This window comes from Nyctereutes procyonoides, unplaced genomic scaffold (assembly GCF_905146905.1).
Source record: "Nyctereutes procyonoides isolate TBG_1078 unplaced genomic scaffold, NYPRO_anot_genome, whole genome shotgun sequence".
Classification (NCBI taxonomy): domain Eukaryota; kingdom Metazoa; phylum Chordata; class Mammalia; order Carnivora; family Canidae; genus Nyctereutes; species Nyctereutes procyonoides.
Genome location: NW_026575043.1, coordinates 53,602,272 through 53,628,332, shown reverse-complemented (window position 1 = coordinate 53,628,332; position 26,061 = coordinate 53,602,272). Strand labels below are relative to the sequence as shown.

At 53.8% G+C, this 26,061-nt stretch overlaps 2 protein-coding genes across 8 annotated transcripts in view; one reads left to right on the top strand and one right to left on the bottom strand.

The window, feature by feature from the left end:
* Positions 1 to 4,579, top strand: part of DTX1 (deltex E3 ubiquitin ligase 1) — a 36,153-nt gene extending 31,574 nt beyond the window's left edge. Inside the window, exons 4-10 of the mRNA XM_055322265.1 lie at positions 717 to 778; positions 1,020 to 1,181; positions 1,458 to 1,519; positions 2,026 to 2,184; positions 2,295 to 2,456; positions 2,570 to 2,659; positions 3,294 to 4,579. Coding sequence (XP_055178240.1) covers positions 717 to 778; positions 1,020 to 1,181; positions 1,458 to 1,519; positions 2,026 to 2,184; positions 2,295 to 2,456; positions 2,570 to 2,659; positions 3,294 to 3,518 — 922 coding nt within the window. The 3' untranslated portion in view covers positions 3,519 to 4,579. The remainder of the gene's footprint in view (positions 1 to 716; positions 779 to 1,019; positions 1,182 to 1,457; positions 1,520 to 2,025; positions 2,185 to 2,294; positions 2,457 to 2,569; positions 2,660 to 3,293) is intronic.
* Positions 4,580 to 5,746: 1,167 nt separating this feature from the next.
* RASAL1 (RAS protein activator like 1) overlaps positions 5,747 to 26,061 on the bottom strand; it is a 30,445-nt gene continuing 10,130 nt past the window's right edge. For 5 of the 7 annotated variants that reach the window (XM_055322258.1, XM_055322260.1, XM_055322259.1 and 2 more), the window contains 17 exons: positions 22,709 to 22,838; positions 20,580 to 20,661; positions 20,366 to 20,497; positions 18,351 to 18,439; positions 17,526 to 17,643; positions 17,242 to 17,395; positions 16,796 to 16,860; positions 16,430 to 16,542; positions 15,231 to 15,423; positions 11,883 to 12,020; positions 11,190 to 11,334; positions 9,855 to 10,027; positions 8,614 to 8,751; positions 8,403 to 8,538; positions 7,472 to 7,592; positions 6,553 to 6,629; positions 5,747 to 6,303 (listed from right to left, as the gene is read on the bottom strand). In XM_055322258.1, the coding sequence (XP_055178233.1) occupies positions 6,164 to 6,303; positions 6,553 to 6,629; positions 7,472 to 7,592; positions 8,403 to 8,538; positions 8,614 to 8,751; positions 9,855 to 10,027; positions 11,190 to 11,334; positions 11,883 to 12,020; positions 15,231 to 15,423; positions 16,430 to 16,542; positions 16,796 to 16,860; positions 17,242 to 17,395; positions 17,526 to 17,643; positions 18,351 to 18,439; positions 20,366 to 20,497; positions 20,580 to 20,661; positions 22,709 to 22,838 (2,144 nt within the window). In that variant the 3' untranslated portion in view covers positions 5,747 to 6,163. The other 2 variants (XM_055322263.1, XM_055322264.1) reach the window with 2 other exon arrangements.

Here is a 26,061-nt window from a genome sequence, read left to right as displayed (position 1 = left end):
CTCAGGCAGGCACAGTGTACAGATGGCCACAGACCTTCTCATTCGGCCCTTCCAGCAGCCCTGTGGGTGAGGTATTATATTATCCCCATTTCACAGGTGAGGAAATTGAGGGTCGCAGAGGTGAAGTGACTTGCACAGCTTGTCGGTAATACTTTCATGGTTTCCTCTCCAAGGTGAGAAAACCTGGATTTGGAAAGCCTGGATTTATCATTGCTAATCATATCTCCTTATGCAAGACTTATCAGAGCCTTCAGGGTACTCATGTATGTTGTGAATTTTCAAGGAGACAGTGGAGTGTTTCATACCTTACTTGATCCCTGAGTGCCTCTTTCCCACAACCATTTATGGGGACGAGGGCTCCATATAGCAAACTTGGGAGAAATGCTGAAATGGCTGCATTACTAATAGCTGGGCTTCAGGCACAGTGGCCAGCGGAAGGGAGCTGTTGGCCGGCAAGCTCTCACAAGAGAGGCCAGCGGAGGGGTGGGGAAGAGTCTGTACTGAGTCTAGGGGTCCGTTACGTTATAACTGGGGCAGAGGTCCCTGTCACACCCTACCCCACAATAGAAGGTTGTCAGTGTCACCGTTGATCATTCTAAGTGCTGGGGACAGGCCACAAAGACGGCCGAGTATGTCCCGGAGCCAGAAGGAAGGCAGGATCCCCTGATGTGGTGTGTGGGGCTGGAGTCCAGCTGCGGCCTCTCTTCTCCCCTCAGGGTCCCCGCGCTCCCGGTGAAGAACTTGAATGGTACCGGGCCGGTCCACCCGGCCCTGGCAGGTGAGAGCCAGCCCTGAGGGACGGAAGGCGGGGCCCGCGAGGAGGCGGCCCCACCTGTTGCCCGTGGCTCCGCCCCTGGGCGGGGCCGGTGGGCGGAGCCCGCAGGAGGCACCCGAAGGCCGAGCGGGTGGGCGGGGCTTGGGACGAGGCCTCCGGCGCCCGCCCATTGGCGGGAGGCCCGGGGGCGGGGCCGGGGGACGCCCCGCCCCCTGACGGCCCCGCCCCCCCCCCCCCCCCGTAGGGATGACCGGAATCCTGCTGTGTGCGGCCGGCTTGCCCGTGTGCCTCACGCGAGCCCCCAAGCCCATTCTGCACCCGCCGCCCGTGAGCAAGAGCGACGTCAAGCCCGTGCCCGGCGTGCCCGGGGTGTGCCGCAAGACCAAGAAAAAGCACCTCAAGAAGAGTACGCCCTCCGCGCCGACCCTGACCCCACTGACCTAACCCTTTACCCCAGCTCTCAACCCCTCAACTCCAGTTTGTTCTTAGGACTTAGAACTCCACCTCCACCTCCTGATCTCAGCTCCCTTTCCCCTGATCCCCTCTGCCACCAACTCCGATTGCAGCAACCGCTGACAGGTGACTCCTGCCAACCCCACTCTGACTCCTGACCCCATCCTGAGCCACGCCCTGAGGGGGAGACTCTGGGCACCCTCGAGCACACCCCGCTGTGTCCTTGCAGGTAAGAACCCCGAGGATGTGGTTCGAAGGTACATACAGAAGGTGAAGAACCCACCCGATGAGGTGAGCCCCCACTGGAGGGTCCTGAGGCCTGGGCAGAGGGCGTGAGCCTCGCCTCCCCAGCCCCTGACCTCCCATCCTCTCCCACTCCTCCCGTGGGTCTGTGTGTTACAATCTCTCCTCCCAGTCTGCGGGCTTGCTTTTTCTCCTTTATGCAAGGTCTTCTGATAAACGGAAATGCTTCAAGTTCATGGAAGCCTATCAATCTTCTGACGATGGACAGTTTTTGTATCCGATTTTCACCCATATTTTCCATGCAATGTTTAAGTTCTGCCTTTGATAGTTAAGCGTTGAATCCCTCTGGAGGGGGTGTGAGGCAGCCCCGTCTTCCTCTGCCATGCATCTGCATTCGCCTAGGGGGCTGTCCTGTCCCTTAGCCAAATGCGCCCAGGAGGTGGGGCAGCCTGCCACCACTGGGGGCCTGGGGGCCCAGCCCCGCCCAGGGGCAGCGCTGACCCGAGGGTGTCCTGCCCTGGCCAGTCCTCAGTCTCCCCTATGTGCCCCCGCAGGACTGCACCATCTGCATGGAGCGCCTGGCCACAGCATCGGGCTATGAGGGCGTGCTTCGGCACAAGGGTGTGCGGCCCGAGCTCGTGGGCCGCCTGGGCCGCTGCGGCCACATGTACCACCTGCTGTGCCTCGTGGCCATGTACTCTAATGGCAACAAGGTGGGTGGAGCTGGGGGGGTGGGCAGCGGGGGGGGGCAGGTGGGTGGAGCGCAGGTGGAGGGGCGGGGCCAGGATGCCTGGGGGCCTCACCGCCAGCCTCCCCGCGCCAGGATGGCAGCCTGCAGTGCCCCACCTGCAAGGCCATCTACGGAGAGAAGACAGGCACTCAGCCGCCCGGGAAGATGGAGTTCCATCTCATCCCCCACTCGCTGCCGGGCTTCGCTGACACCCAGACCATCCGCATTGTCTACGACATCCCCACAGGCATCCAGGTGAGCACCCCACCCCCGCATGCCACCCCCCACCCCTGACCTCAACTCCTCTGAACCCTGCAGAGGCCCCTCACACCTGTCCATGGTTCAAGCCCCCACCGCCCTCCCCACAGGGCCCTGAGCACCCCAACCCAGGCAAGAAGTTCACCGCGAGAGGCTTCCCGCGCCACTGCTATCTGCCCAACAACGAGAAGGGCCGGAAGGTGGGTGCCCTGAGGGTGCGGGGGTGCGGGAGCAGGCCAGGGTCCCCCTAACCCGCAATCCCTGTTTCCTCCCTGCACCAGCATCGACCACTACCTCCCAGGGCTTGCCCAGCCCTGATGGTTGCTTCACACACATTTCACTTCCAGCTTGGTGAGGTCAAGGTCTTGACCCTTGAGAAGCCTCAGACAGGGCAAGTAACCTGCCCAAGGTCACGCGGCTAGTAAGTGGGAGAGACTGGATTTCAACCCAGGCAGTCCATCCACGCTCTTCACCATCATACTCTGGCTTGTCCGCTTCACTTTTTGTTTTTCAAGAGAAGCCAGGCGTTCTGATTTTCATGTGACATCTCCAGATTTTTGAATATTGCCTAAGAAGTCACCAAATGGCTATCTAGTGAACCAAACACAGCTGAGGGTCTTCAGTTTGAGACCCAGATGAGAGAGGCAGATGATCTGTAAAGAGCTATTACTGGGAGTCCATCCAAGGAAATGGCCAAGCTGGGCAGCCACTGGGAATGCTGCAGGGCACAGAGGGCAGCTGAGGGAGCCACAGCGTGGCCAGGGAAGGAGGGAGGCTAGGCTGGAGGGGCTCGGGCCACTCACCCACATGCCCATCCTGGTGCCCACCCGCCAGGTGCTGAGGCTGCTCATCACCGCCTGGGAGCGGAGACTTATCTTCACCATCGGTACTTCCAGCACCACGGGCGAGTCGGACACCGTGGTGTGGAACGAGATCCACCACAAGACCGAGTTTGGATCCAACCTCACAGGCCATGGCTACCCGGATGCTAGCTACCTAGACAACGTGCTGGCTGAGCTCACAGCCCAGGGTGTATCTGAGGCTGCAGCCAAGGCCTGAGGCCCAAGGCTGCCCGCCTTCCCTCTTGCTTGGCCCCTGGTCTGGCACTTGCCTCCCTCCGCCAGGTGTGTCCTGGTGGCCCCAGTTCAGGGCTGGGGAGGAGCCTGTGATAGCCAGAAGCATTCTGGGGATTTGGCTGGTGGGAGTTGGAATGATAGGAGGATGGCAGGCCAGCCAGCTCCGACTTGTAGCTCCCTGAGAGGGTGGCCAAGAGAGTACCAGGAACCACAGCAGCCTCCCTACCAAAAAGACAGAGCCCCACCCCCTCACGCAAACACACGTGTCCTATTGAACACATGCACGCACACCCACGTGCCTCTACTTACCCCCAAACTGGGGGGAAGAGACAGAAGACCCCTGTGATACTCCATCCGGATTCCCATCTGTGTCTCTATCACATCTGTACAGGCTTGTCAGCAAGCAGGATTCAGGTCATACACCTGCGGGCCCGCTGGGGCTAGGGGGGAAAGGGGCCCTTGGGAAGCTCAGCCTCCTCCCACTTATGCCACCCACCAATGGGCAGTTGTACGGCCTATGGGGTAGGAGCCCCAAATCAGAGCAGTTCTGCAGAGGAGCGGGCCAGAGGCAGGGGGACCAGAGGGATCTTATTTTGTGCTTGTGTCTCTTCATCCTTCTGGGATTCTGACGTCCTTCCTCTGCCTTTCCATCCCCGGGCCTTATGTCTGTCCCAGATAAAGGCACTGTTCTCCTTTCCTCCCCACCCCATCCTCTCCATCAAATCACTCCCAACATCGAGATCCAAAGGCTGGAGCTTCTGGCTTCAGGAGTAAGACGAGGAGGCCTAGCTTAAGCCAGCAGGGCTGAGAAGCAGACCGGACAGCAAAGAGTCCATTTCCCTTTCCTTGGGAGTGGGCAGTGGGGTGGCTGATGGTCTTGGCCAACCAGGGGCCTGTTGCCCAGGCAACTCACCAGCTCCGCCTCTGTTGATTGGCTGCCACGGTGGAAGACAGCCAAGATTTAAAGGGACGCCAGCGATTGCTCTTTTGAAAACCTACCAGTCCCACTGTGGGTGGAGAAATAAATGGTCTTTCTCCTCCTCACTCAATCTTTTCCTGCCAAAGGGGGGTGGGTGGGTGACTCTGTTCCTGGGGGCCTCTGGTCCACCTCATCCAGGAGCTTGCAACAAAATATGACCCCAGGACCATTGGCCCTCTCAGCAGTGGGCAGCTGGAGATGGAGGGGTCCCCAGAATTCTCTTGGGGTAGGCAGGGAGGAGTGTGAGGGTGACAGAGGCAGACCCTCCCAGTCCTAGTCTCCAAGAGGGCAGGGCTGAAGGTGCTGTTCTGAAGCACGGCACAAGACAATGCACGCAGCTGCTCCCCGATACAGTACTGGGAATGAGGGACCTGCGCTGGGAGCCGAGAGCCTCCGGGAAGCCATGAAGGAGCTAGGGGACACCGCGATTGGCTGCTTCGACCCCAGCCCCTGCCCTAAAGAAGGAGGACCCAGTCTGTCTAGGAACAGATCCAGGAACTGCAACAAGCTTCCCATCAGCTCAGCAGCATCCCAGGATGCTGGGTGGCTGCGGCTCCAGGCGACCCCTGCTGACCATCCTGGGGATCGCGCCGCATCTTTCCGGGTCCCCTTTACCTCCAGATCAGCTTTGGTTTCTGTCCCACCCTCTAGTCACACAAAACCAGAAATGAGTCCTTGGAGGCCCTTCCAGTTCTGTCAGTTGGGTGTTCCCAAACATTTTACCCTCTATGATTCATTCTCAAACAAAATCTCACCTCAAACCCTAATATACAACATTGCCCAGCCCCGTGATCATCAAATCTCATGTTATTTTTATCACCAGGGGGACCTTGTTAAAAATCCTGATCCCTGCCTCCACACCCCTCGGATTCTGATTCAGAAAGTCTGGGTGGGGTCCTAGAATCCACATTGCTAGAAGACAACCTAGGGAGTGAGCTTTGGACCACGGTCTAAGAAAGCCCTCCCTGGCTCCCAAGCCAGCTCCGTGGACCTCAGTTTGACAACCACACATCTAGACACTCCTCATTTTATACAGCATGAAATGAGGCCAAAAGACGGGATGAAAGCCTAGCCCAAGGTTTCCCAGGCTCCAAGGGTCTGAGTCTGGAACATTGGGCTCCAAGCCTCCATTATTCCTGAGGGAACTTGATTCTGGAAGCTTGTGGCTAAGACTCTTGGCTACGGCAGGGCTCAGGAGGATCAATGAGGTTTAACGGATTGGCAGACATGAAAACAGGAAGGGCTGAGCCTCTTTAGTGCCTGACTGGGGCAACCAGGCCACATAGGTGTCAGGGATTCAGGTACAGTTGTATCCAGCAGCTCAGGAACGGGCTGGCCTGGTTGGTGTGGGAAGAGCCCAGTCTGATATAGCAGAAAGCTTCTGGTGAGCCAAATGAGTCAAGCTCCTTATCCCACCCACTCCCATCTGCCTCAGCCCAGAAACTGAGATTCATTCAGTACGAGGCCAGCTCCCTGCCAGAGGGCTTCCATGTAAGGGCTCTGGACTTAGGGCACTGAGACTAGGAGATCTCTGGAAGCCTCCAAGCTACAGTGTCAACGAGGTACAGGACAGCCTCAAGGGGCCAGGGTGCGCTGAGAAGGACCCGCTGGCTCCTTCCTCCTCCTTCCGGGCTGGTTCTGGCATTTCCTCAGTGCCCAAGGGGGCCCAGGGCCACCTTCTGCTGTTCCCGCTGCTGGAACTCCTCGTGGGCTCGGTCCAGATCTGCAAGCACCTCCAGCAGGCGGGCAGCTGCCGCTCTCTGCTGGGCCAGGGCATCAGGGCAGGCCCCTACGAGGGAGACAGGGAACCACGGGGGCTCAGCCAGGCCGGGTGGGTGGCCATAACCCAGACCCAACGGCTTTCTCAGGCTCCAGACTGGCCCTAGCCCTGAGAGCCCCCATACTCCATCCCATCACTCACCACACCTGCTGGTGAACTGCAAATGGGACACTCATGGGGAAGGACACAGGAGTGTGTTTGGCAAGTTGTGGGAGGTGGCAGAGAAGGCAAAGAAAGGGGACCTCCTTAGCTTCTTACCTTCCATGGCCCTGGAGCCCTTCTCAGTGTCTGCCTCTGGACTTGAATCTATGCTGGGATCTTCCTGGAATTTTATCCTGGCAGTTGAAAGGGAGAAAGATAAGGTTGGTCCCTGACTCCCAATCTTGTTCACCACCCCAGAGATTCTCTGCTGGTTGCAGGAGACACCACAGGTTCCCTTCAGTCACCACCACCACCACCACCACCATCATCACATCACTCTAAATACTTAGAGTGCCAGACACTACTATTAGCCCTTCACGTGTATTAACTCATTTAATTATAACAAAAAAAATGTATCTGAGGAACGTACTTACTTGTGGCTCCATTATACAGTCCACTGAGACACAGAGAGGTAAAGTAACTTGCCCGAGGTTGCACAGCATAATAACTGCTACCACTTACTGAAAGCTGTGACCAGGCATCTACAAAACGCTTCACCTGTATTAGCTCATTTGACCCTCAGGACAACCCAATGAGGAAGGTACTATTCTTATCCGTACTTTCCCGATGAGGAAACGGAGGTACAGAGAGGATAAGCAACATGCCCAAGATCATACAGCCAGTAAGTGGCTAGCCCCGAATTCGAAGCCTGGCAGGGCAGTTTCAGAACCCACTCGAGGAGGAGTTGGAACAAAACTCTAGAATAGTGGGGAAACCCACCAAGAAGGAACAGGAACACATCCCAGGCCTGTGCCCATGTCTCAGGAGGCCCGGCTATTAAAAGATCCAAGATCCACTTCTGCATTGGGGCCTGCCTGAGGATGCCTCCCAGTCCTCCCCTTGAGCCTGCACACCCCGCATCCGGGAGTTCAGCTGAAGCGTACGGAGAGAATGAATAAATGAACACGGCAGTTAATGCGGGGCAGTTGGCCTGGCTGGTCATAGCGGGGGAAGTGGGCCTGATGGGGGCTCCCACCTGAGCTGGTCCCGTCCCAGGAGCAGCTGCCGATACACCATCTGGATCTCAGCGTCGGGATCCAGTGGGTCACTCCAGTCCCCCAGGGTGACGGCCGAGTGTGTGCGGCTGCAACCAGCAGCTGAGGGGAACATGGCACCATCAGTACCGCCTCCCCTCGCCCCTCCAGAAGCGACCCCCCAACCGTGGCAGATGGTCGCCAAGCCCCGACCCTTCTGCCTCTAAAATCATTCTCCCAACCTACTACTTTCACCAAGCTCCACTGCCTCCACTCCTGCCCAGCAGAGCAGTGGCCTCACTCCCCCTCCAGGCTCCTCCCACAGTCCAGCCTCCAGCCACACAGACCCTTTTCAATCTTTCAGCTCCTCCTGGGCCACCACCGGGCCTTTGCTCATGCTCTCTACTCCACTTAACAACACTTCCTTACCCCATCCTTGTCACCAACTTCACTGCTTAATGCCTACTCTTCTCAGGTCACATCTAAACAGCACCTCCTCCAGTAAGCCCTCCTTGATCTCCAACTCTGGGGCTGGGTCAGAGGCATTCCCTAGAGCCTCAAAAGCCTCACCCTGGTGCTTATTAAGACTACTGCAATTGTCTGGTTATTCACTTGTCTGCCTCCAGAGCAAGCCTCACGCCTGTGTACCACTAGATGCCTGGCACATAGTAGGTGCTTAAAAAATACCTCACATGTAATGAGCACTATGTGCTGGGCAGTGTTCTAAGTGCTTTGTGTGTATCAACCCACTCCATCCTCGAAACAACCTAAGAAAGCAGATACTTTCATTAACCCCATTTCATGCTTGAGGAGCCTGAGGCACAGAGAGGTTAAGGAACTTGCCCCAGGTTGCACAGCCAGCCCAGGCGGAGGTGGGACACCGCTGATTGACAGGCAGGGAGGGAGGAACCTGAGCCCGCCCTGCCCCCTCACCTGAGCGCTCAGCCCGGAGGCAGCAGGTCCAGCGCGAGCTGCGGAAGGCACCGGGGTGGCAGGCGGCCAGCTTGTCGGGGTTGGGGGCGCTGGCCTTCCGCAGGGCCGACAGCCACTGGTTGAGCTCGTTCACATTCTGCAGGGATGGAGGGGCGGTCAGGGCTGGGGTGGGACCCGAGGGACGCCCTCCGCCCCATCCTTGGCGCCTCACCTTGCACTGGAGGTAGGTGGTGTGCGGCGCCCCCGCACCGGCCTGCGTTACCACCTGCATCACGTGCGGCAGCTGGAAGGCGCCCTCGTCCACGCGCTCCACGGCGCGGATGTGCGACACCGGGATGGAGGAGCGCATCTGGGAGACAGGCCTGTCGCTGCAGGGTGGGCTGGGGGCCGGAGCGGCGGGGCCCAGGGACAGCTTTCCTTTGGGGACGTGCATCAGGGGATGTCCCCGCCGCGCTCCCCGCCCCCCACCCCGGAGTGGGACACTCAGAGCCTGTGTTATCTGTAATCCGGGTGCACTACCACTGTCTCAGGCCACGAGTCCCCGGCTCCGCCCCATCACTGCAAGGCAGCGACAACTTCCCCGGGCACCAGCTTCCATCACCATCACCATCACCAATCGGCATAGCCACCGCGGGCTCGGCAGAGGGGATGTGCTTCCCGGCACTCCGCATTTATCAACCTACACACATTTCTGGTGCTGAGTCGATGTGCAGACGAGCAAACTGAGGCGCAGCAGGCTACCTGACCCTCCCGAGGTCACTCAGCTAGTGGAGCTGGGGTTGGAAACCGGGGACTGGAACTCTAGAATCTCTGCTTTGCTGATGAAGTGGGAATAATAAGCAACCACACCCTGTCCAGCCTTAGCTACGATTCACGGGTGGGCAGACACAGAAATGCGAACGTGCCAGCAGGTGCCTGAGTTGCTGTGGATTTCAATGGCAAGCTCAGGAGAACAGGGATTTTATGTCTTCTTTACTGCTGTATGTCCAGCGCCTAGAACACTGCATAGTATATAGTAGGCACTCAAAAAATGTTTGATGAATGAGTGAGCGAACAAATGCCAGCATGCGTGTACCTACACAGCCAGGCGGAGACATCTGAGCTAGCAGATTCAATTTTATGGGAGTAGGATAGCGCGTGGGCATAGAGCTGGGTGGGAGCACCTGAGGGCAGCTACCACTGTCCATGTCCTGGGCATGTCCATACCTGGGGGGTGGTGTGCAGGCCACTACAGGTGCACATTCTATAGGATGTCTGATGGTGAATGTAGGTAGTACCTGTGCCTGTCCTGTGCCCACACTGGCCCAAAGGCGTGAGCTGAGCCTGGCCTGAGACTCTGGATTGGCTACATCCTTGCCCCATCCTGTCCTCAGTTTCCCCCTGGTTATAGAGAGGCAGTTCTACGAGAGCAACCACCACTGGAAACCCCTCCACTGTGGGCTGGAGCCCCACCTGCCACTCAGGATTCTTGGAGTAGGAGAGGGTCTCCCCGCTGAGCCAGAAGTAACGCTTCTTGAAGGCAAAGCGTGTGGCCAGGCCGGCGGGCTCCTCCTTGCGCTTCAGCAGGTAACCTTCCCGAACAATCACCGAGGGGGCCACCAGGGCCCTGGCTGGGCTCCCAGCCTCTGGGAAATGGGGAGGGGGACAGTGAACCCCTCATATCCAGGCCCAACCTGCCCTGCCCCTGTACCCTGGGCTTCTATGGCTGAGCATGAGGCAGGACGATGGACAGCAGGACAGCCTTGCGCTACACTCCTCCAGGTATCACTGGAGGTGGGGTGAGGAGCACAAAGTAGGCCACAACAGTCCCTCTCCTGAAGCTCTGTAGACAGTGGTGCAGGCAGCCCGCAGGGCGGCATGCCTCATGAAGTCAGTCCAGGGAATACCTGCCAACTAGGCACCCTGGGGAGTCCCTCCCCAATGCCAGCCGTGGGTACCCTGCTATGCCACAACCAGGGTTTCACATCTGGACAGGTTCCTCCTATGTGACTTGCATCCAACTATCTCATGCCCGGGCCCCACACTGTGATACAGACTTAGCCCCAACTCTTCTGCTTAAAACTGTCCCACGTTCCATTTCACTGCACAGCAAAGCCCAGCCGCCTACGAAGCCCCACACAATCTGGCCCCTACCTCTCCTTTGTGCTCCCTCATTCACTCTTCTGCATTGGCTCCTCCTTGTTGCTACACCCCAGGGCCTTTGCACATGCGGTTCCCAGCCTGGAATTCTCTTCCCCAGGATCTTCATGGCTTACTCTCTGTCCTCCTTTAGGTCTTTGCTCCAAGAACACCCTACAAAGGTCATTTCTGTCCACCCTATCTAAAAGTCGGACCTGCCACCCCCACCCCAACATTCTCTTCCCTCTTTTTTCTCCTTATGCTGTCATTCCTGGACATACTACATTATATGCTAACTCATCTTGTTTATAGCCTGTGGTCCCTGCTCAAATGAAACTTCCATGAGAGCAGGATTTCTTCTGTCTTATCTGCTGCTGTTTCCCCAGCACCTGGAAGTGTCTTGTAAGCACTTAATAGATATCTTTTGATTGCTTGCACAGCATGCAACAGCACTCAGACACATCTCCACATTGGCTGGGATGGCCTGGAGGACAGGGCCTGAGCTCTCTTCATCTCTGGGACCTAGCACAGTAGGGGCCAGGAGATGTTAGTTGACTGAGTAGCTGACCCACTGGTCCACAGTCTCAGTTCTGGGGGTGGGGTGGGGAAAGCCAGGTCCCCAGGGTCCATAGAGTGACAAGCCAGATGTGGCAAGAACAAGGGACTCACCCTCCTCCCCATCCACATCCACCAGCTGGTCCAGGAAGTGTCTCACACGTGAGATACTCTGCAGCAGGAAAGGGTGGAGGGGGGCCATCCACAGCTCCTTGCCCTGGCCCAGTTGCTGGCCCAGGTTTCCAATGCTTTGCACAGCCTGGAGCAAAGAAGCAGGGGATGCCAGGGCTGAGGTCACTGCAGGGGAAGGGCTGTCTGTGAACCCAGAACAGAGCCCTTGATTCTCAAATCAGTGCTCAATGACAGAAAACTCGTGGCAGCATCTGCTTTGAGCAGTATCTACCCCTCCCTGTGGACAGATATCCACCCCTGGTGCCCTTATTCAGTTCCCTCTGGCGCCCGATTCCCCTCCCCAGGACTGCCTGATCCTATCATGCATACTTTGGAGCCCACTGGAACCTCAACATATGGCCACTTGGCAAAGATGGTCTAATTCATACTAAGGTATAAATGACTACTAGCCCGCTTCCTGCTTTCCTCCTGGAAGGCTTGGGTTTTCTTTTCAAGAGAAGAAATTGGAGAACATATGAATGAATGCCTTCCCATTCAGGATGGAGGGCTAATGGGTGTTTCAGACTGCTTTCTCTGAGTCTCATTTGGGTCTTCTGCAAGTTTGGCCTTCCAGCTCTATGCCTATGCTTTTCCTTGGCTCAGAACCCCCAGGATGTGGGACTCCACTTTAGGCACCTTGGCGAGGAGTAGCAGTGAGCGACTGGTCTGGGGATCCGCGTGCTGGTCCCGGAGGTCAAACAGCTTCGGGGTGAGGATGGCAGGTGCAAAGAATCGCAGGAAGAGAAAGCCACTTATGGCCAGGTACTTCACATCCTGCCAAGAGAAGCAGCAGGTGAGAGGAGCCCCCAGGAACCCACTCCCCAGATGGGGAAACTGAGCAGCACGGACTATAGGTGGGTGGTGCAATGGGAAGTGAGATGGGAGATGGGCCAGGAGACCATACTGGTCTGCCAAGATGGCTTTTTCTCTCTGGACCTCAGTTTCTCCACCTGGAAAATAAAGTGACAATACCAATCCTGCACAATCAGCTTGAGCCCAACATCCTCAGAGTCTGCCTTGTGCCAAGCACCGTGCGAAGGGCACAGCCCTATAGACGAAGCAGCATCATATTCCCCTTTTACAGATGAGGAAGCAGAAATTCAGAGATGCCAGGCGACTTGCCCAAGGTGACACAGTTGGTGACTAGAGGCAGAATTCAATCCTGGTCTATGATTTATTGCATTATCAGCACCACGCCATATACCTCTGCATTCATTTATTTAGTACTCACCCTGGGAAGGGTTCTATCTCCGTTTTACAGAGAAGGCAACTGAAGCCCAAAGAGAGGCCACTTGCCCAAGGCCACACAGCTGTAAATGGCAGAGCCAAGACCTGAACCCAGGCAGGATTGGAACTCTCAGCTATTCATCGCACTCTCCCTGCATCGCACTCTCCTGTGGACCGCTTGCTGAGCATCAGGAACCAGCCTGAACTAACAATCCCACGGCATACAGCGTACGGCGTACGTATTATTTCCCTCATTTTCTGGATGAGGAAACAGGCTCAGGAGTGAACCCAGTCCAGCTGGCTCCTGAGCCAGTCCTGTGTGCGCCCCCTAGCCCCAGCCCCTGCCTCCTACAACCTGTAGAGTACAGTGCCCCTCTGTGTGAGTGCCAGGCCTGGGCCACCTACCTGCAAGAGAGACTGGTTCCCCCAGTGCCAGCAGAGGGAACTGAGAGAGAGGGTGTGCCTTTATCCTGGGTGCATCTGGCTCTCCCCAAATCACTCCCCACCCACCTTTCACACTTGCCTAGCTATATTTAGCCCAAGAATGTGCTCCAGTATTTATTTAGGGGTTGTATTCACACTTGAGACAATACCTTCCCTGGGTGTGTGCCAGCTTCCTGCGGTACCTCTGCATTCACAGGGAGCCCTGCCAAAAACTAGGTGCTTAACACTGCCCAGAGGGAGGGTCTCCGCCCCCACTCACTCATCTGGGACCCTGAGCTGCCCCCAAGGCCACCGCCCCCTCGCCTGCCATATTCCAGGGTAATGTGAGTCTTTGATATGAGCTCTTCGACTTCCTCTCTTAAGAAGGAGGAACAGGTGTCAGAGCGGCAGAAAAAGGGGTTCCCCTGGGTTTCCATGACCCCATTCACCCTCACGGGTCTGAGAATGTTCCTGATCCCTGCCCGTGGCCTCTGCTAACTGTGGGAGCTGAGAACAAGAGGACACTTGGGTGTCACTGATATTGGGTCCCCAACAAGGGCCAGACTGTCTAGGGAGCTGGCCTCTCCACTTCCCTGCCACAGCTGTGTCCCACTTAGCACCTCCAGCCCAGGCGAGAGCCTGGCAAAGTGGGGCGTAAATCAAGTCCCGTCCCAGTTTGGAGGCCCAGAGCTCACTCCTCAGCCGGGTCAAAGGGGAGAAGGGAAGACCCCCACTGGGAGAGTAGAGGCCTCGCTTGAAGTCCACAACCCTCAGCCAAGGCTCTTGACCTCTCTGGGCCTCTGTAAACAGAATGCGGGGAGAGGCGTGGCATAATCAAAAGCTCTTAATTCAAGTTCTTAGGGACTAGGCCATTACCTCTCCACCATTTAGCAGATCTTAGATTCTTTTTTTTTTTAAAGATTCATTTATTTATTTATGATAGACAGAGAGAGAGAGGCAGAGACACAGGAGGAGAGAGAAGCAGGCTCCATGCCAGGAGCCCGACGCGGGACTCGATCCTGGGACTCCAGGATCGCGCCCTGGGCCAAAGGCAGCCGCCAAACCGCTGAGCCACCCAGGGATCCCCCAGATCTTAGATTCTTCTACAAACTGAACCCCCAGTCCACATTTCTATTACCTCAGCACAACCTAAGAGCCTGATGTGAGGCCATTTGTAAGATAGGACAACAGCCATCTGGAAGGGATGCTGACCATTAAACCGGGGGGGCTCAGACTGGTAACTCACGGGCCAGTCCAGCTGCAAATGTGTAATAACTGGCTCAAAGTGGAATTGTTCTGTAGTTGTTGTTAGGTGAATTAGTGCCAACATTTTAAAAATGAGAGACCTCACATAAAATCCAGAGTGTTGGCTTCAGAAAATGAACTCTCAGGATCTGGCAATACTGGGTCCCCATTCCAACATGACAATAACTGATTGTCTGGAGCTGCCCCCTGAAGACAAGCTGTGGGAGCTCCAGTTTGCCACAGTCCCTACCATTCCCTGCTGACCCACACTGCAACCACTTTGTTCATTTATCTCACCTGCGGCAGCACCTGGGCTCTCAATTTTTTTTAAAGATTTTATTTATTTATTCATGTGAGACACACAGAGAGAGGCAGAGACATAGGCAGAGGGAGAAGCAGGCTCCCTGCGGGGAGCCCAATGTGGAACTCGATCCTAGGACCCCGGGATCACGCCCTGAGGCAAAGGCTCAACCACTGAGCCACCCAGGTGCCGCTGAGCTCTCAACTTTGATATCAATATTGACAAAACACTAGCACATGTGGGGCTTTATACTTAGGCTATTTTGGGGCATCCGCTACTGAGCACCTACTGTGAGCCAGCGTGCTTACTTGTTCTTGCGTGCTCTCTCTCACTCACTCTGATAGCTGAATTTTAGAAGCACTTACTTTGTGCCAGACTCTATTATTTGGTGGTTTTGAGTGCAGACTCAGAAGCCAGCCCACCTAGATAGGTGCCCATCCCAGGACCATGTGACTTAGTCTCTCTGGGCCTCTGTTTCCTCCTCTGTGAAATGGGAGCATACTGGTACCCACCCCATAGGGTGGATATGAAGACGAGCTAAGGTAAGGAATACATCAAAGTAGGTCCGAGCCCTGGTAAGTGTTGGTACCTGTCACTACAATTACTGTTATTCCCACCACGTCTGGATCCCAGAACCCGCCAGGAATGCCATCTTCACTTGTGCCAGGACACACCATACACACAGTTCTGTCCCATGTCTGCCCTACCTCTCCGTGTGACCCTGGACGAGCTGCTCTCCTTCCCCAGCCTCAGTCTCCCCATCTGCTCCATGGAAACACATGGCCCACCTCGTGCTCCGCCTGGGGGAAACGCTTCTCCACGCACTGGTGCAGCTGCTTGAAAGCAAGGCGCATGGCAGGTGGGCAGCGCCCCACAGAGCCCACGATGGCGTCCACGATGGGCCCCAGGTAGCCCGTCAGCAGCCCCAGGCTGGCGTCCCGCACGTGCTCCTCGGAGGGCGTGCCCTTGAAGGAGATTCTCCTGGGGAAACAGAGTGGCTGTGCCTCGGAGCCCAGCATCTGTCTGCTCAGAACCCTCCACCAGCAACCTCCCCAGCCGAGCTGAGAGTACCCACCTTCCCGTCCCACCTCCACAACCTCCCCCCTACCATCCCCACCAGGCTCCTGCTGCTGCTTAAGCATGTTGAGCTTATTCCTGTCTCGGAGCCTTGCACATGCTGTTCCCTTTGCCTGAGACACTCTTGCACCCATTAACTCAAATGACCCCTCCTCAAAGAGGCCATCCCTTCCGCATCACACATCGTCACCAACTCTGGTTCAGGGCATTGTCAGCAGGGACATGCTGGACACATGCTCCCACCTTTGCACTTGCTCTGCCCTCTGCCCGGGACACTCTTCCACCAAATCTCTGCCTCCCTACCTCCCTCATCTCCTTCAAGTCTTTGCTGAAAGGTCCCCTTCTCTGTGAGGCTGTCCTTCTGAGCACCCTGTGGAGTACTGCAAGCCCCTGCCCTGCTCCTGGTACTTCCCACAACCCTTCCCCCACTCTCTCTCCCTCCATTCCACTGAGCAGCTTCAATAGCCTTCTTTAGTTGACTATCTGCCTCCCCCTGAGAGGCGGATTTGCATCCACCTATTCCCTACTGCGGACCAGTGTTCAGCCAGAGACTGGCACATAGTAGGTTCTCGATGATTGTTCCGTTGGGTGTGTGATGGCATAACACTTTTGTACCTGCAGTATTTTCATCCCTTCTTTCTTGTTCCCATATAGGTGTAAGGTCTGTCTTGCCCACCTCAGAGTTGGGATTTGAACCCAGGAGCTGTTTTGGAGTCCTGCCCATCACCACTACCCTACATAGCCTAAGGATCTCGGTGCTCCCGGTGAGGCTTTATGCTGGAATTGAGGAGCTCCTGAGCAACTGTGCCAGAGGGAGTGGTGGCTACTGGCACAGCCCCAGCCTGATAAAGCTCTGGGCACACAAGGGGGCTGCCAGGGGGTCAGGGTTCTCCCCCGAGGCTTTGCTCACCTGGTGCGGCCCAGGTCCATCTTGCACGGGTCCAGCTCCATGTACTTCTTTTCCTCGAAGACGCGGGTAATCACCGGCTTCAGGACCTCGTGCAGGTAAGGCATGCCCACGAGCTGAGGGCAGGAGCACCCCATGGGACTGAGGGCTGAGGGTGAGGCCGGGGCGTGCCCAAGAGCCAGGGGCAGGGGGACTGTGCAGGGAGCCTCAGAGAGGGGCTGTGGCATGCCCACGAGCGGGAGTAGGGGGCACTATGCAGGTGCATCTCAGGGAAAGGCCAGGCACCAGCCACCAGTACCCTGACCCAGCTACCCTGAGCCAGTTGAGACCAACCAAGCTCTGGGCCCCACCAGGCCTTTGCCTGCTCACCTTCATAAACTGTTCCATTGCCTTGGATGCCAGGGAGTTAGAACGGAAGAGGGTGTTGGGGTCAGCTGGGAGGACAGAGGGAAGTGTTTGCTGAGATTTGGGGGCTGGATCCACCTCACCCCATCCACCCAGGGTGGGAGTCGTGATTCTTCCAGCCTCAGGAATCAGGTAGAGCTGCAATATCAACTCCATCCACAGTCCAGGGGCCCAGAATGGTTCAATGAGCTGCCTAAGGTCACACAGCTCAAGAGTAGCACAGCCAGCACCTGAATCCAACACTGCATCCCCAGCTGGCTAGTGGTGCACAACGTAGGAACCCCCCCCCCACAGTCCCCACATAGGAGGCCCGGCCTCTGCCTGACGCCCCACCCCTGTTTCTCCCTCAGAGACCATATGCAGACCCATCCCCTGGGATGTGATGTCTGGGGCTCATGTAGGCAACTCACTGGTCCGCATAACCTCACGCCGGGTGAGATAGTCCAGAAAGGGTCCAGCCAGGCCTTTGCCAAGAAAGAGCTTCACCAGCTTGGTGGCAAGGTCCTGGCGGCAGTCCCCCAAGGTCAGCTCCTCCAGCACAGCCAGCGGACTAGCAGCATCCTCCTGGGGAAGGATGAGACGCAGGAGAGGTGGCCCAGGGCCCTGAGGCCCCAAAGCAAAAGAGCCCCGGTAGGGATCCCTAAAGCAGGGGGGAGGCCATAATCCAGATCCCCAGCAGAATTGATGCACTCACCTCTGCTGGCTCCAGCACAGACGCCATGAGCAGCTCCGTGAGCGGCTGGTAATACCCAGAGGGCAGGATTCGGTCCTCGCTGAGGCGCACCTTCAGCCGCAGGGCACCCAGGGTTCCCCTGATGGGGATCAGATCGCAGAGGAGAGAGCAGTAAGTATGTATGTGCAGGTGTGGATGGCCAAGATAGGCAGGCGCAAACACAGATATGGAGCATGGATATTAGCAAAACGAGGCAGACGTGGGCAGATGTGAACAGGTGTGGCCAGGGTGGGCAGGTGTGAACAGGTGTGAGCAGATATTGACGGGGATAAACAGGAACGGCCGAGCACAGAGTCAACAGATACGGCTGGTGTGGAATGATGTGGCCAGTGTAAACAAATGTATACAACGTGGAGAGGTGTGGATAGTATAGTCAGATGCAGACAAGTGTGGGCAGGTGTGGACAGGTGTGGGTATAGTGAACAGATGTTGACAGGGATAAACAGGAATGACAGGGAAGTCAATGTAAACAGTGTGGCCGGTATGGGGTGTACAAGAACAGACAGTGTGAACAGGCAAGGGCAGGTGTGGAAGGACCCAGGGTTTTGAACACACATCGACTAGTGTGAACTGATACACTCGCATGCAAACAGGTGGATGGGTACAGGGTGAACTCATTTGGACACACGGAAACACCCATTATAAGACTTTTGTGAAGTGAGTGAATGAAGTGACATGGTGACAGCTTGTGGGCGGACATGGGCACCCACGAGGACCTGCCCGCAAGCTGAAGATGGCACTCAGCACGGGTTCAGCCTGGCCACCCCCCTCCGCGCCCACATTTACCCAGAATCCTCCTCGGCTCTGGGAAAGGGTAGGAGACGGAACCAACCACTGGGTGCGTTCTGCTGCAGGACCTGCGGGGGGAATTCCACCTGCGGTGGGGACACGAGGACCCTCAGGTGAGCTCCACCTTGCCAGGCCCAAGGCCTCACCTGGGCCTAGAAGAAGAGCTTGGGCTGCCCCCCTACGAGGAGGGGGGGAGGCATTTACTGCCGGGGCCCACCTCCTTTCTCCTATCATGCCCCATCAACACAACAGCAGCCACACTCCCTCCCCTGGTCCCAATTTACTAGCTCCTGTCAGGACACTTAGGGCCTTCAGGGGACCCTTGATTCACATTTGGGGAAACTGAGGCCTGGAGAGATGGAGTGACTTGCCCAAGGTCACACAGCTTCTAGAGACCACATAACTGGACTGAGGCCATCGTCAGCTGTTTGGGTACACAAATCACATCTGTCCAAAAGCTGAAAGTCCAGAAGGCCCCTAAGCCCCACCCTCTCTCTCTTTTAAAATAACTTTATAAAGATGTCACTTGCATCACATACAATTCATGTATTTAACAAGTGTAATTCAGTGGTTTTCAGTCTACTCACAGAGCTGTGAGAAACCATCACCGCTAATTTCGGAACATTTACTGTCAGCGCCCCCAAACTCCTGTGCTCATTAGGTGTCACTGTTCAGCTCCCACCCGCACCCCCAGTCCCTGGCCACCACTGATCCACTGTCTCTCTTCACATGTTCACCTACGCCAGACATCTCATGTAAATGAAATTGTATCATATGTGGGGGTTTGGGACTGGCTTCTGTCCCTTAGCATGTCTTCTGGGTTCACCCAGGTGCCACGACCTCGTTCCCTCTTATGGCCGAGGAACACTCCATTGTACGGATACACCTGCTGTATGTATTCATTCAGCTGCGGAGGGGCATTTGCGTTGCCTCCACTCTTGGCTCTCATGGACAATGCTACTGTGAACATTCATGTACAAGCTTTTGTGTGTTTTCATTTTTCTTGGTGCAAACCTAGAGGTAGAATTGCCAGGGCATGTGGTGATGCTTTTTAACCATCTGAGGGACAGCCAGGCTGTTTCCCACAGCTGCTGCACTGTTTACACATCCATCCTCTCACCGCCACTGGCTGTGCATAACCTAGTCTCCCCGAAACTTGCTCAAATCTTGCCTCCTTTTAAAAACCATCAGCCCCAGGACCCCTGGGTGGCTCAGCAGTTGAGCGTCTACCTTCGGCTTGGGGTGTGATCCCAGGATCCAGGATCGGGTCCCACATCAGGCTCCTTGAGGGGAGCCTGCTTCTCCCTCTGCCTGTGTCTCTGCCTCTCTCTGTGTCTTTCATGAATAAATAAATAAAATCTTTTTAAAAAAACATGTAAAAGTAAATAAATTAAAAATAAATTTAAAAAAATAAAAACTGTCAGCCCTGACTATACATCCACTACCACTGAGAGGCAGGGGCAGTTGCATCCATTTTACAAATGTGCAAACTGAGGTTCCAAGAGAGACCTTGAGCCCGGTGCTTCCAGGGGGTAGGGATTAAGCACTGAAATTCTGGAGTCAGAGAAACCTGAACTCAGATCCTGGCTCTGCCATTTCTTAGTCGTATAGCCTTGGGAAAGTCACCCAGCTTCTCTGAATGAACCTCGGTTTTCCCACCTATAAAATGCAGACAATAGCCCCAGCCTCAAAGGGTGGTCATGAGGAGTACATAAGTGAGATCTTGCTGGAGAAGCACTTAGCACATGGTCATTCTGAGTACCCTCACTCCAGAATGAGGATCTGGGCCCTCCCTGTGACCTTGGGCAGGTTCCTGCCCCCTGGAGAGCCTCTGTCTCCTCACCTGTACAATGGGGCAGTGGCACTCCATCGCCCGGGCTGGGCCAAGGAGCTGGTTGAGACAGCCTTCACATCAATCCTTCCAGATCCCAGGATGCACAGCCCATCTTCCCTCTCCTTCCCTCATGGGGGTAGTGGGGAGCCATGAAGGGTGTTGGGAAGGGGGTGCTTACCATGCCTAAGAAGTCATTCTTGCCCACCATGTCCCAGTCCCAGAGCTCCACCCGCAGCGGGGCTGGGGCACCTGGCATCTCCCGCAGCTCCAGCACTTCATCCCAGTGTGGGAAACGGGTCTTCTTGATAGTCTGGGGAAGGCGGAGAGAGCTCGAGAGCTGAGGAGGGCCCGCCTCCATGCCCACCCCTCCCCGGATCCATGACACCACTCACTGAAGTCTCCAGGCTCTGGCTGCCCCAGAACACACGAGCGAATGGGTCAGATGTGCCGGTGATGTCTCGGGGGGCCAGGTCCCTGTGGACAGATGAGGAAAGGAGTGAGGGATGCAGGACCCCTGAGGACCAGATCCCAAGCTAGACCTTGAAAAAGGGGTTCAGGATGGACTATTCAAATGCCTCTGGCCTCTACTGTGGGGACCCAACAAGTAGTACCCCTCACCCTACCTGTCCAAGCCCAGTATCTTCCTGTGGACCAGTGTGACCCTATGAGGAGGCCCTAGTATGGCCCTATCTTCCAGATAAGGGAACTGAAGCACCAAAAGGTCAAATCCTGAATCACAAGGCCCAAGAGGTGAAGGTGCAGTGGGGAGTGGGAAGAGAGCCTCAGTTTCTCTGGAACCCCTGGATAGGAGACCAGACGCCAGGATTCAAAGCCTGGCCCTACCACCCTTTGGCTGGGGGACACTAGGGAAAGTCGCTTCACTACCATGAGCCTCAGTTTCCTCATCTGGAAAATGGAAATAATAATGGACCAACCTCACAGGGCCGAGGCTTAAAGGACATGATGTGTATAAAAGGCTGAGCACAGCAGCTGGCAGGATGTGAGCACCCATTCATTCATTCGTTCATTCAACAAACATTCATGCCTCCACCCTGCCTGGGACCCAAGAAAAGGCTTGAGGCAAGGACCTCCTGTCTCCGGTTGTCACGACAACCCCAAAGTCTCACCTCAGTCAGTTTTCCCAATCCCTCCCTCCTGAGATCCCCCAAATCCAGTACAGCCCCTCACCAGGGGCTGCTGGCTTCCTCCTGCTGCGCCTCTCCCACCCCTGCTTGGCATCCAAAGCCTTCTTCAGTTTCCTAGGAGCCAGCCCAGTTGCTAAGCGACAGCAATCAGTCCTCTCCTGTTTGCAAGGATCCTGCACAGCCTGTGGCTGAGGAGGAAGCCACTGGCACAAAGCAGATGAGGAGCCCACTGTCCCATGCTCAGTCCTTTTGACCGTCCTCTGCCACCCTGGTACTCCATCCAGATGCCAGGGAACCCTGGCTGGAGACAGAAATCTGGAGATGGTGAGAGACGCACAGAGAGGGCAAGGAAAGGCTTTAAGGCCACACAGCAAACCAGAAGTAAATGTCCTCCCCAACCTGACTGAGGACTGGTCTAAAAGTGAGGGTTGGGGGAGTAAGGTGTGAAAACAAGGCAGAAAGACAAGATGAGAGATGAGGGGGGAAGAGGGATGGGAGTATTTAAGGAAGCAGAATGATGGGGGAGCTGAGGAAGAAAGGAGGGGATTGCAAAGTGATAAAAAAGCAGGCAGAAAGACGGATATCCCATGAGCTGGTGCCCCTGGAGGGTCATCTGTGGGTTTCACTGGTCCTGCATTCATCTTCCTTCTCCTGTTTCTTTGGGACAGGACCTGTCCCTCTCTCACTCCCAGCTCACATAACTTAGATAGGCTGATCCTTCTCTCACTCCAGGAGTGGGTGTGGGACTCAGGCCCATCCAATCAGAGTCCATGTAATTGGTTCAGAGATAGGTATGTGCCTCAGATTGGGCCAGTAAGAATCAGTCTCAGGACATTCGTTGGAAATGACAAAGGAAATTTCTTTTTCCATTAGACCTGCCAAGTTGGCAGGATGCTATCCTGCTGGGGTCATCTTTGCCCACACCTGGAGACAGACTGCCAGAGAATGAACCTAATACAAAAGACAGCTGAAAAGTCTATGTCTATAGATTCCTGATCTCACTGTTTGAGCACCTGAATACAGCCATGCCTGAAGCTGCATGTCATTCATATAAGCCAATCTGCTTAAGCTAGTAGGAATTGGGTATCTATCACTTACAATTTGATTAATACACCTCCATGCTTTTTCTGGCCATCCTGAGTGTCTGACCTTTGGTTGCTGGCACCTGAAGACCCAGCAAAGATTTTGCTTGTGCTCTGACCCCAGGAGTCTGCAAACCTGGTAAACTTGGACTGTTTGTCTACAAGTGATCCTGGTTGTGAGCCCAGAAATTTCCCAGAGTGATGCAGTCTCAAAAGCTAAGACAGCTGGGGGCATCCAGCAAACTCTTGCTCATTGTCAGACCAACCCCACACCAGCCCCCATCATTACTATACCTGGCCTGGAGCACGTGACAGCGAAGACAACGGCCCCGTGTGTCCTCCAGCATCTGCACATCCAAGCAGATCTCACCCTGCACCTCTGCATCTGGGTCGACACGGCTCAGGTTGATCCAGCTATCAATTCCTGGAGGGCACAAGTGCTAACATCTATTAAGCACTTACTGGACACTGGCATTGTGTTAACAATTCAAATAACATTACACATGTATTAAGTCATGGACCTCTCGTGTTCGCCTTTGATATAGGGGCTGTAATCAATCATCCACCTTCCTGATGAGGAAAATGAGGCACAGTGAAGGAAAAGCTTTGCCCATGATCCTGCAGTTACTAAGTGGCAGAGCTGGGCACTGAATGCGGGCAGTAAGTCCAATGCCCTTCACCCGGTACTATCACACTCTTCACCCTGCTGTACAAAACACTTCATTGTTTAGTTCCAACATATTCCCCCTTCACAAAAATCTTGGGCATTCCTACCTCTGACCCTGCATCCAGGTAGTTCTCTCTGCCCAAAACAGTCAAGTCAACTCCAACCTCTCTCTCTCTCTCCCCACTCTGAAGATATCATCCACTAACTTCTAGCTTCCATTGTAGCTGTTGAGAAGTCATTTCAGCTTCATAACTGACCTTGTGTCAATGATCTACCTTTTCTCTTTAATTTTAAGGACTATGTGTTTGATATTCTCCAATTTCACTGCATAGGCAGGTAAGAATTTTCTTATCCTGCTTACTGGGGGGTTGTATTGTTTCTACTTAAGGAATCATGTCCTTCCTTTCTTGAGTTCTGGAAGATTCCAGGTCATCAATTTTTTTCTAGTCACTTCTTCTCCCTAATTTTTTCTCTTCTTTCCTCCTAGGACTCCAATTCGATGGATGTTAGACCTTCTCAGTAATTTCCTATGTCTCTGAACTTCTCTTTTATATTTTCCTTGTTTCTCTGGGCCAATGTCTAAATAATTTCTTCATATCTCTCTTCCAGCTCATTAATTCTCTCATCATCTCTGAATGATCTGCTGTTGAACTAGGCTACTCAGTTTTCAATTTCAGTGACTACTTTTGATCTCTACAAGTTTGCTTTGTTTTTTTTTCCAAGTCTATTTTTTAATGTATTGCTCCAATTTATTATGATTATGATTGTCTCTTTCTGGGGATTACATTTCTATTTATTTAAATAGTATATTCCTGGGACGCCTGGGTGGCTCAGTGGTTGAGCATCTGCCTTTGGCCCAGGGCGTGATCCTGGGGTCCTGGGATCAAGTCCCACATCAGGCTCCCTGAATGGAGCCTGCTTCTCCCTCTGCCTGTGTCTCTGCCTCTCTCTCTCTCTCTCTCTGTGACTATCATAAATAAATAAATAAATAAATAAATAAATAAATAAATAAATAAATAAATAAAATAAATAAATAAAATAAAATAAAATAAAATAAAATAAAATAAAATAAAATCCTGTGTATCATAATGATAAAATCTAACATCTTTGCAGGTTCACATCTGGTGGTTATTGTGTCTGCTGACTCTTGCTCATGGTGGCCCACTTCCTCAAGCATATGGTGAGCTCTGATTACAAAGTCATGTCTGTTTGAGCTGACTCTGTGGGAAACTTAACATGAGGATACTTATCCCTGGAGAGGAATGGTGGTTGCTTATTCTAGGACACTTTAAGCTTCTTCATCAAATGGGAAATCTTGGGTCCAGTAGCATCTGCCTTACCCTGGCCCAAGATTTAGTCTCTTTATTGATGAGATGTGATGCTGACATTTACTTTCAGGGAAATCTTTCCTTACTCCTTTGCTTATTATTCCCCACCCCCTGTCAGGTTTTCGCTCATAAGTGGTGGGAGGAGGGTGGCAGTGGGGGGACTAGAGAATAGTGAGAATTTTTTCTTCTTTACAGCAAGTCCTAAAACGTATTAGGTATCCTGTCTAATTCAGGATAGACTGTTATGCTGCAGGAGGATCTAGTGCCACACACTACTGGGAGTTTAGTCCCCCCTCACCTCTATCTTTACTGTTACCCCCAAATCCAAGATGCCATCAGCTTCCTGTCACGTGATTACTGCAACAGACTCCTAATTGATCTTTCATATGTATTCTTGTCCCACTGTGATCCAATATCCACAAAGTAGCACAGAGATCTTCCGAAAATGTATCTAATCTCTCCTATCACTCCATCCTCTGATAATATGGCTCTACTCTCTTTGCTGTCTTACTAAAGGACCATCAATGGCTCCCTAGTGCCTCTAGAAGAAAGTCCAGACTCTAGCCTGTCACCTATGGCCTTCTCCAATCGAGACCCACTGAGGACTCCATCTGGCCTGGCCTATGCCCAACCCTAGAAGAGAATTTATAGAGACATGTCTTAGTGTCTTTGCCAAAGCACCTTTAAGAATCAACTCATTCCCCTTCATCCAGGAAACCTTCCTTGTCTACACCAACCCTCTTATCCTCATCCACTGTCATGCCAGTAATATTCCATATGCCTCCACCCCTACATTCCTATCCTGCTTAAAAAATAAAAAGCACACACATGGACAGTTCCCCTTTTTTTCTTGTTCCTTGTTCTGTGTGAACATGTTCTGTTTTCTCCTTCTATCTGGTCCACAAGCTCCTTGAAGCCTGGACTCATACTTTATTCATCTAATTCCACCCCCTTGGGTGGATGTTTGAGGCATAACAGGAACAGCTCAGCAGACAGGTTGAAAGCATAGACTTTGGAAGCAGAACAGCCTGGACTCAACTCCCAGCTCTGAAACTTCTAGGAGGGGTAAGTGCCCTCACCTCTCCAAACCTCATTTTCCATCAGCCATAAATTCAAGATTATTCTAGTGCACACTTCACTTAGTGTTGTGAAGACTAAATATAGTTATATTAATAATACTAAGCCCTCATTAAATAAGAGCAATGGTTATGATTATTAGCACATAAGTTTTCAACTAATTCCCCCAATGAAAAAATACATTATTCAATTACTGATGTTGAGACAATTAGTAGTCATCTAGAGAAAAAGCAATATAGTTCAATCCCTCTCCATACCTTGAATCTGGATAAATTCCAAATAGATCAAAGATGTGAATGTACAAAAGGAAAACAAATTGTTTTGAGAAGGAATCATGGTAAAAAAACTTATCTTCTCTTAGAGTTGGGAAGGCCTTTTTAGGTATCACAGAAAATCAAGAGCCATAAAAAAAAGATTAAGTTAACTAGAGAAAAATAAATAAAGTTTATACATAGAACAAAATGATAAGCAAAAACACAAGTGACAAAGGAAGAAAAAATATTTGCAGCTAATATGATAGAGTTAAATTTGCCTAATATGTACAGAGTTCCTACAAATCAATAAGAAAAGCCAAA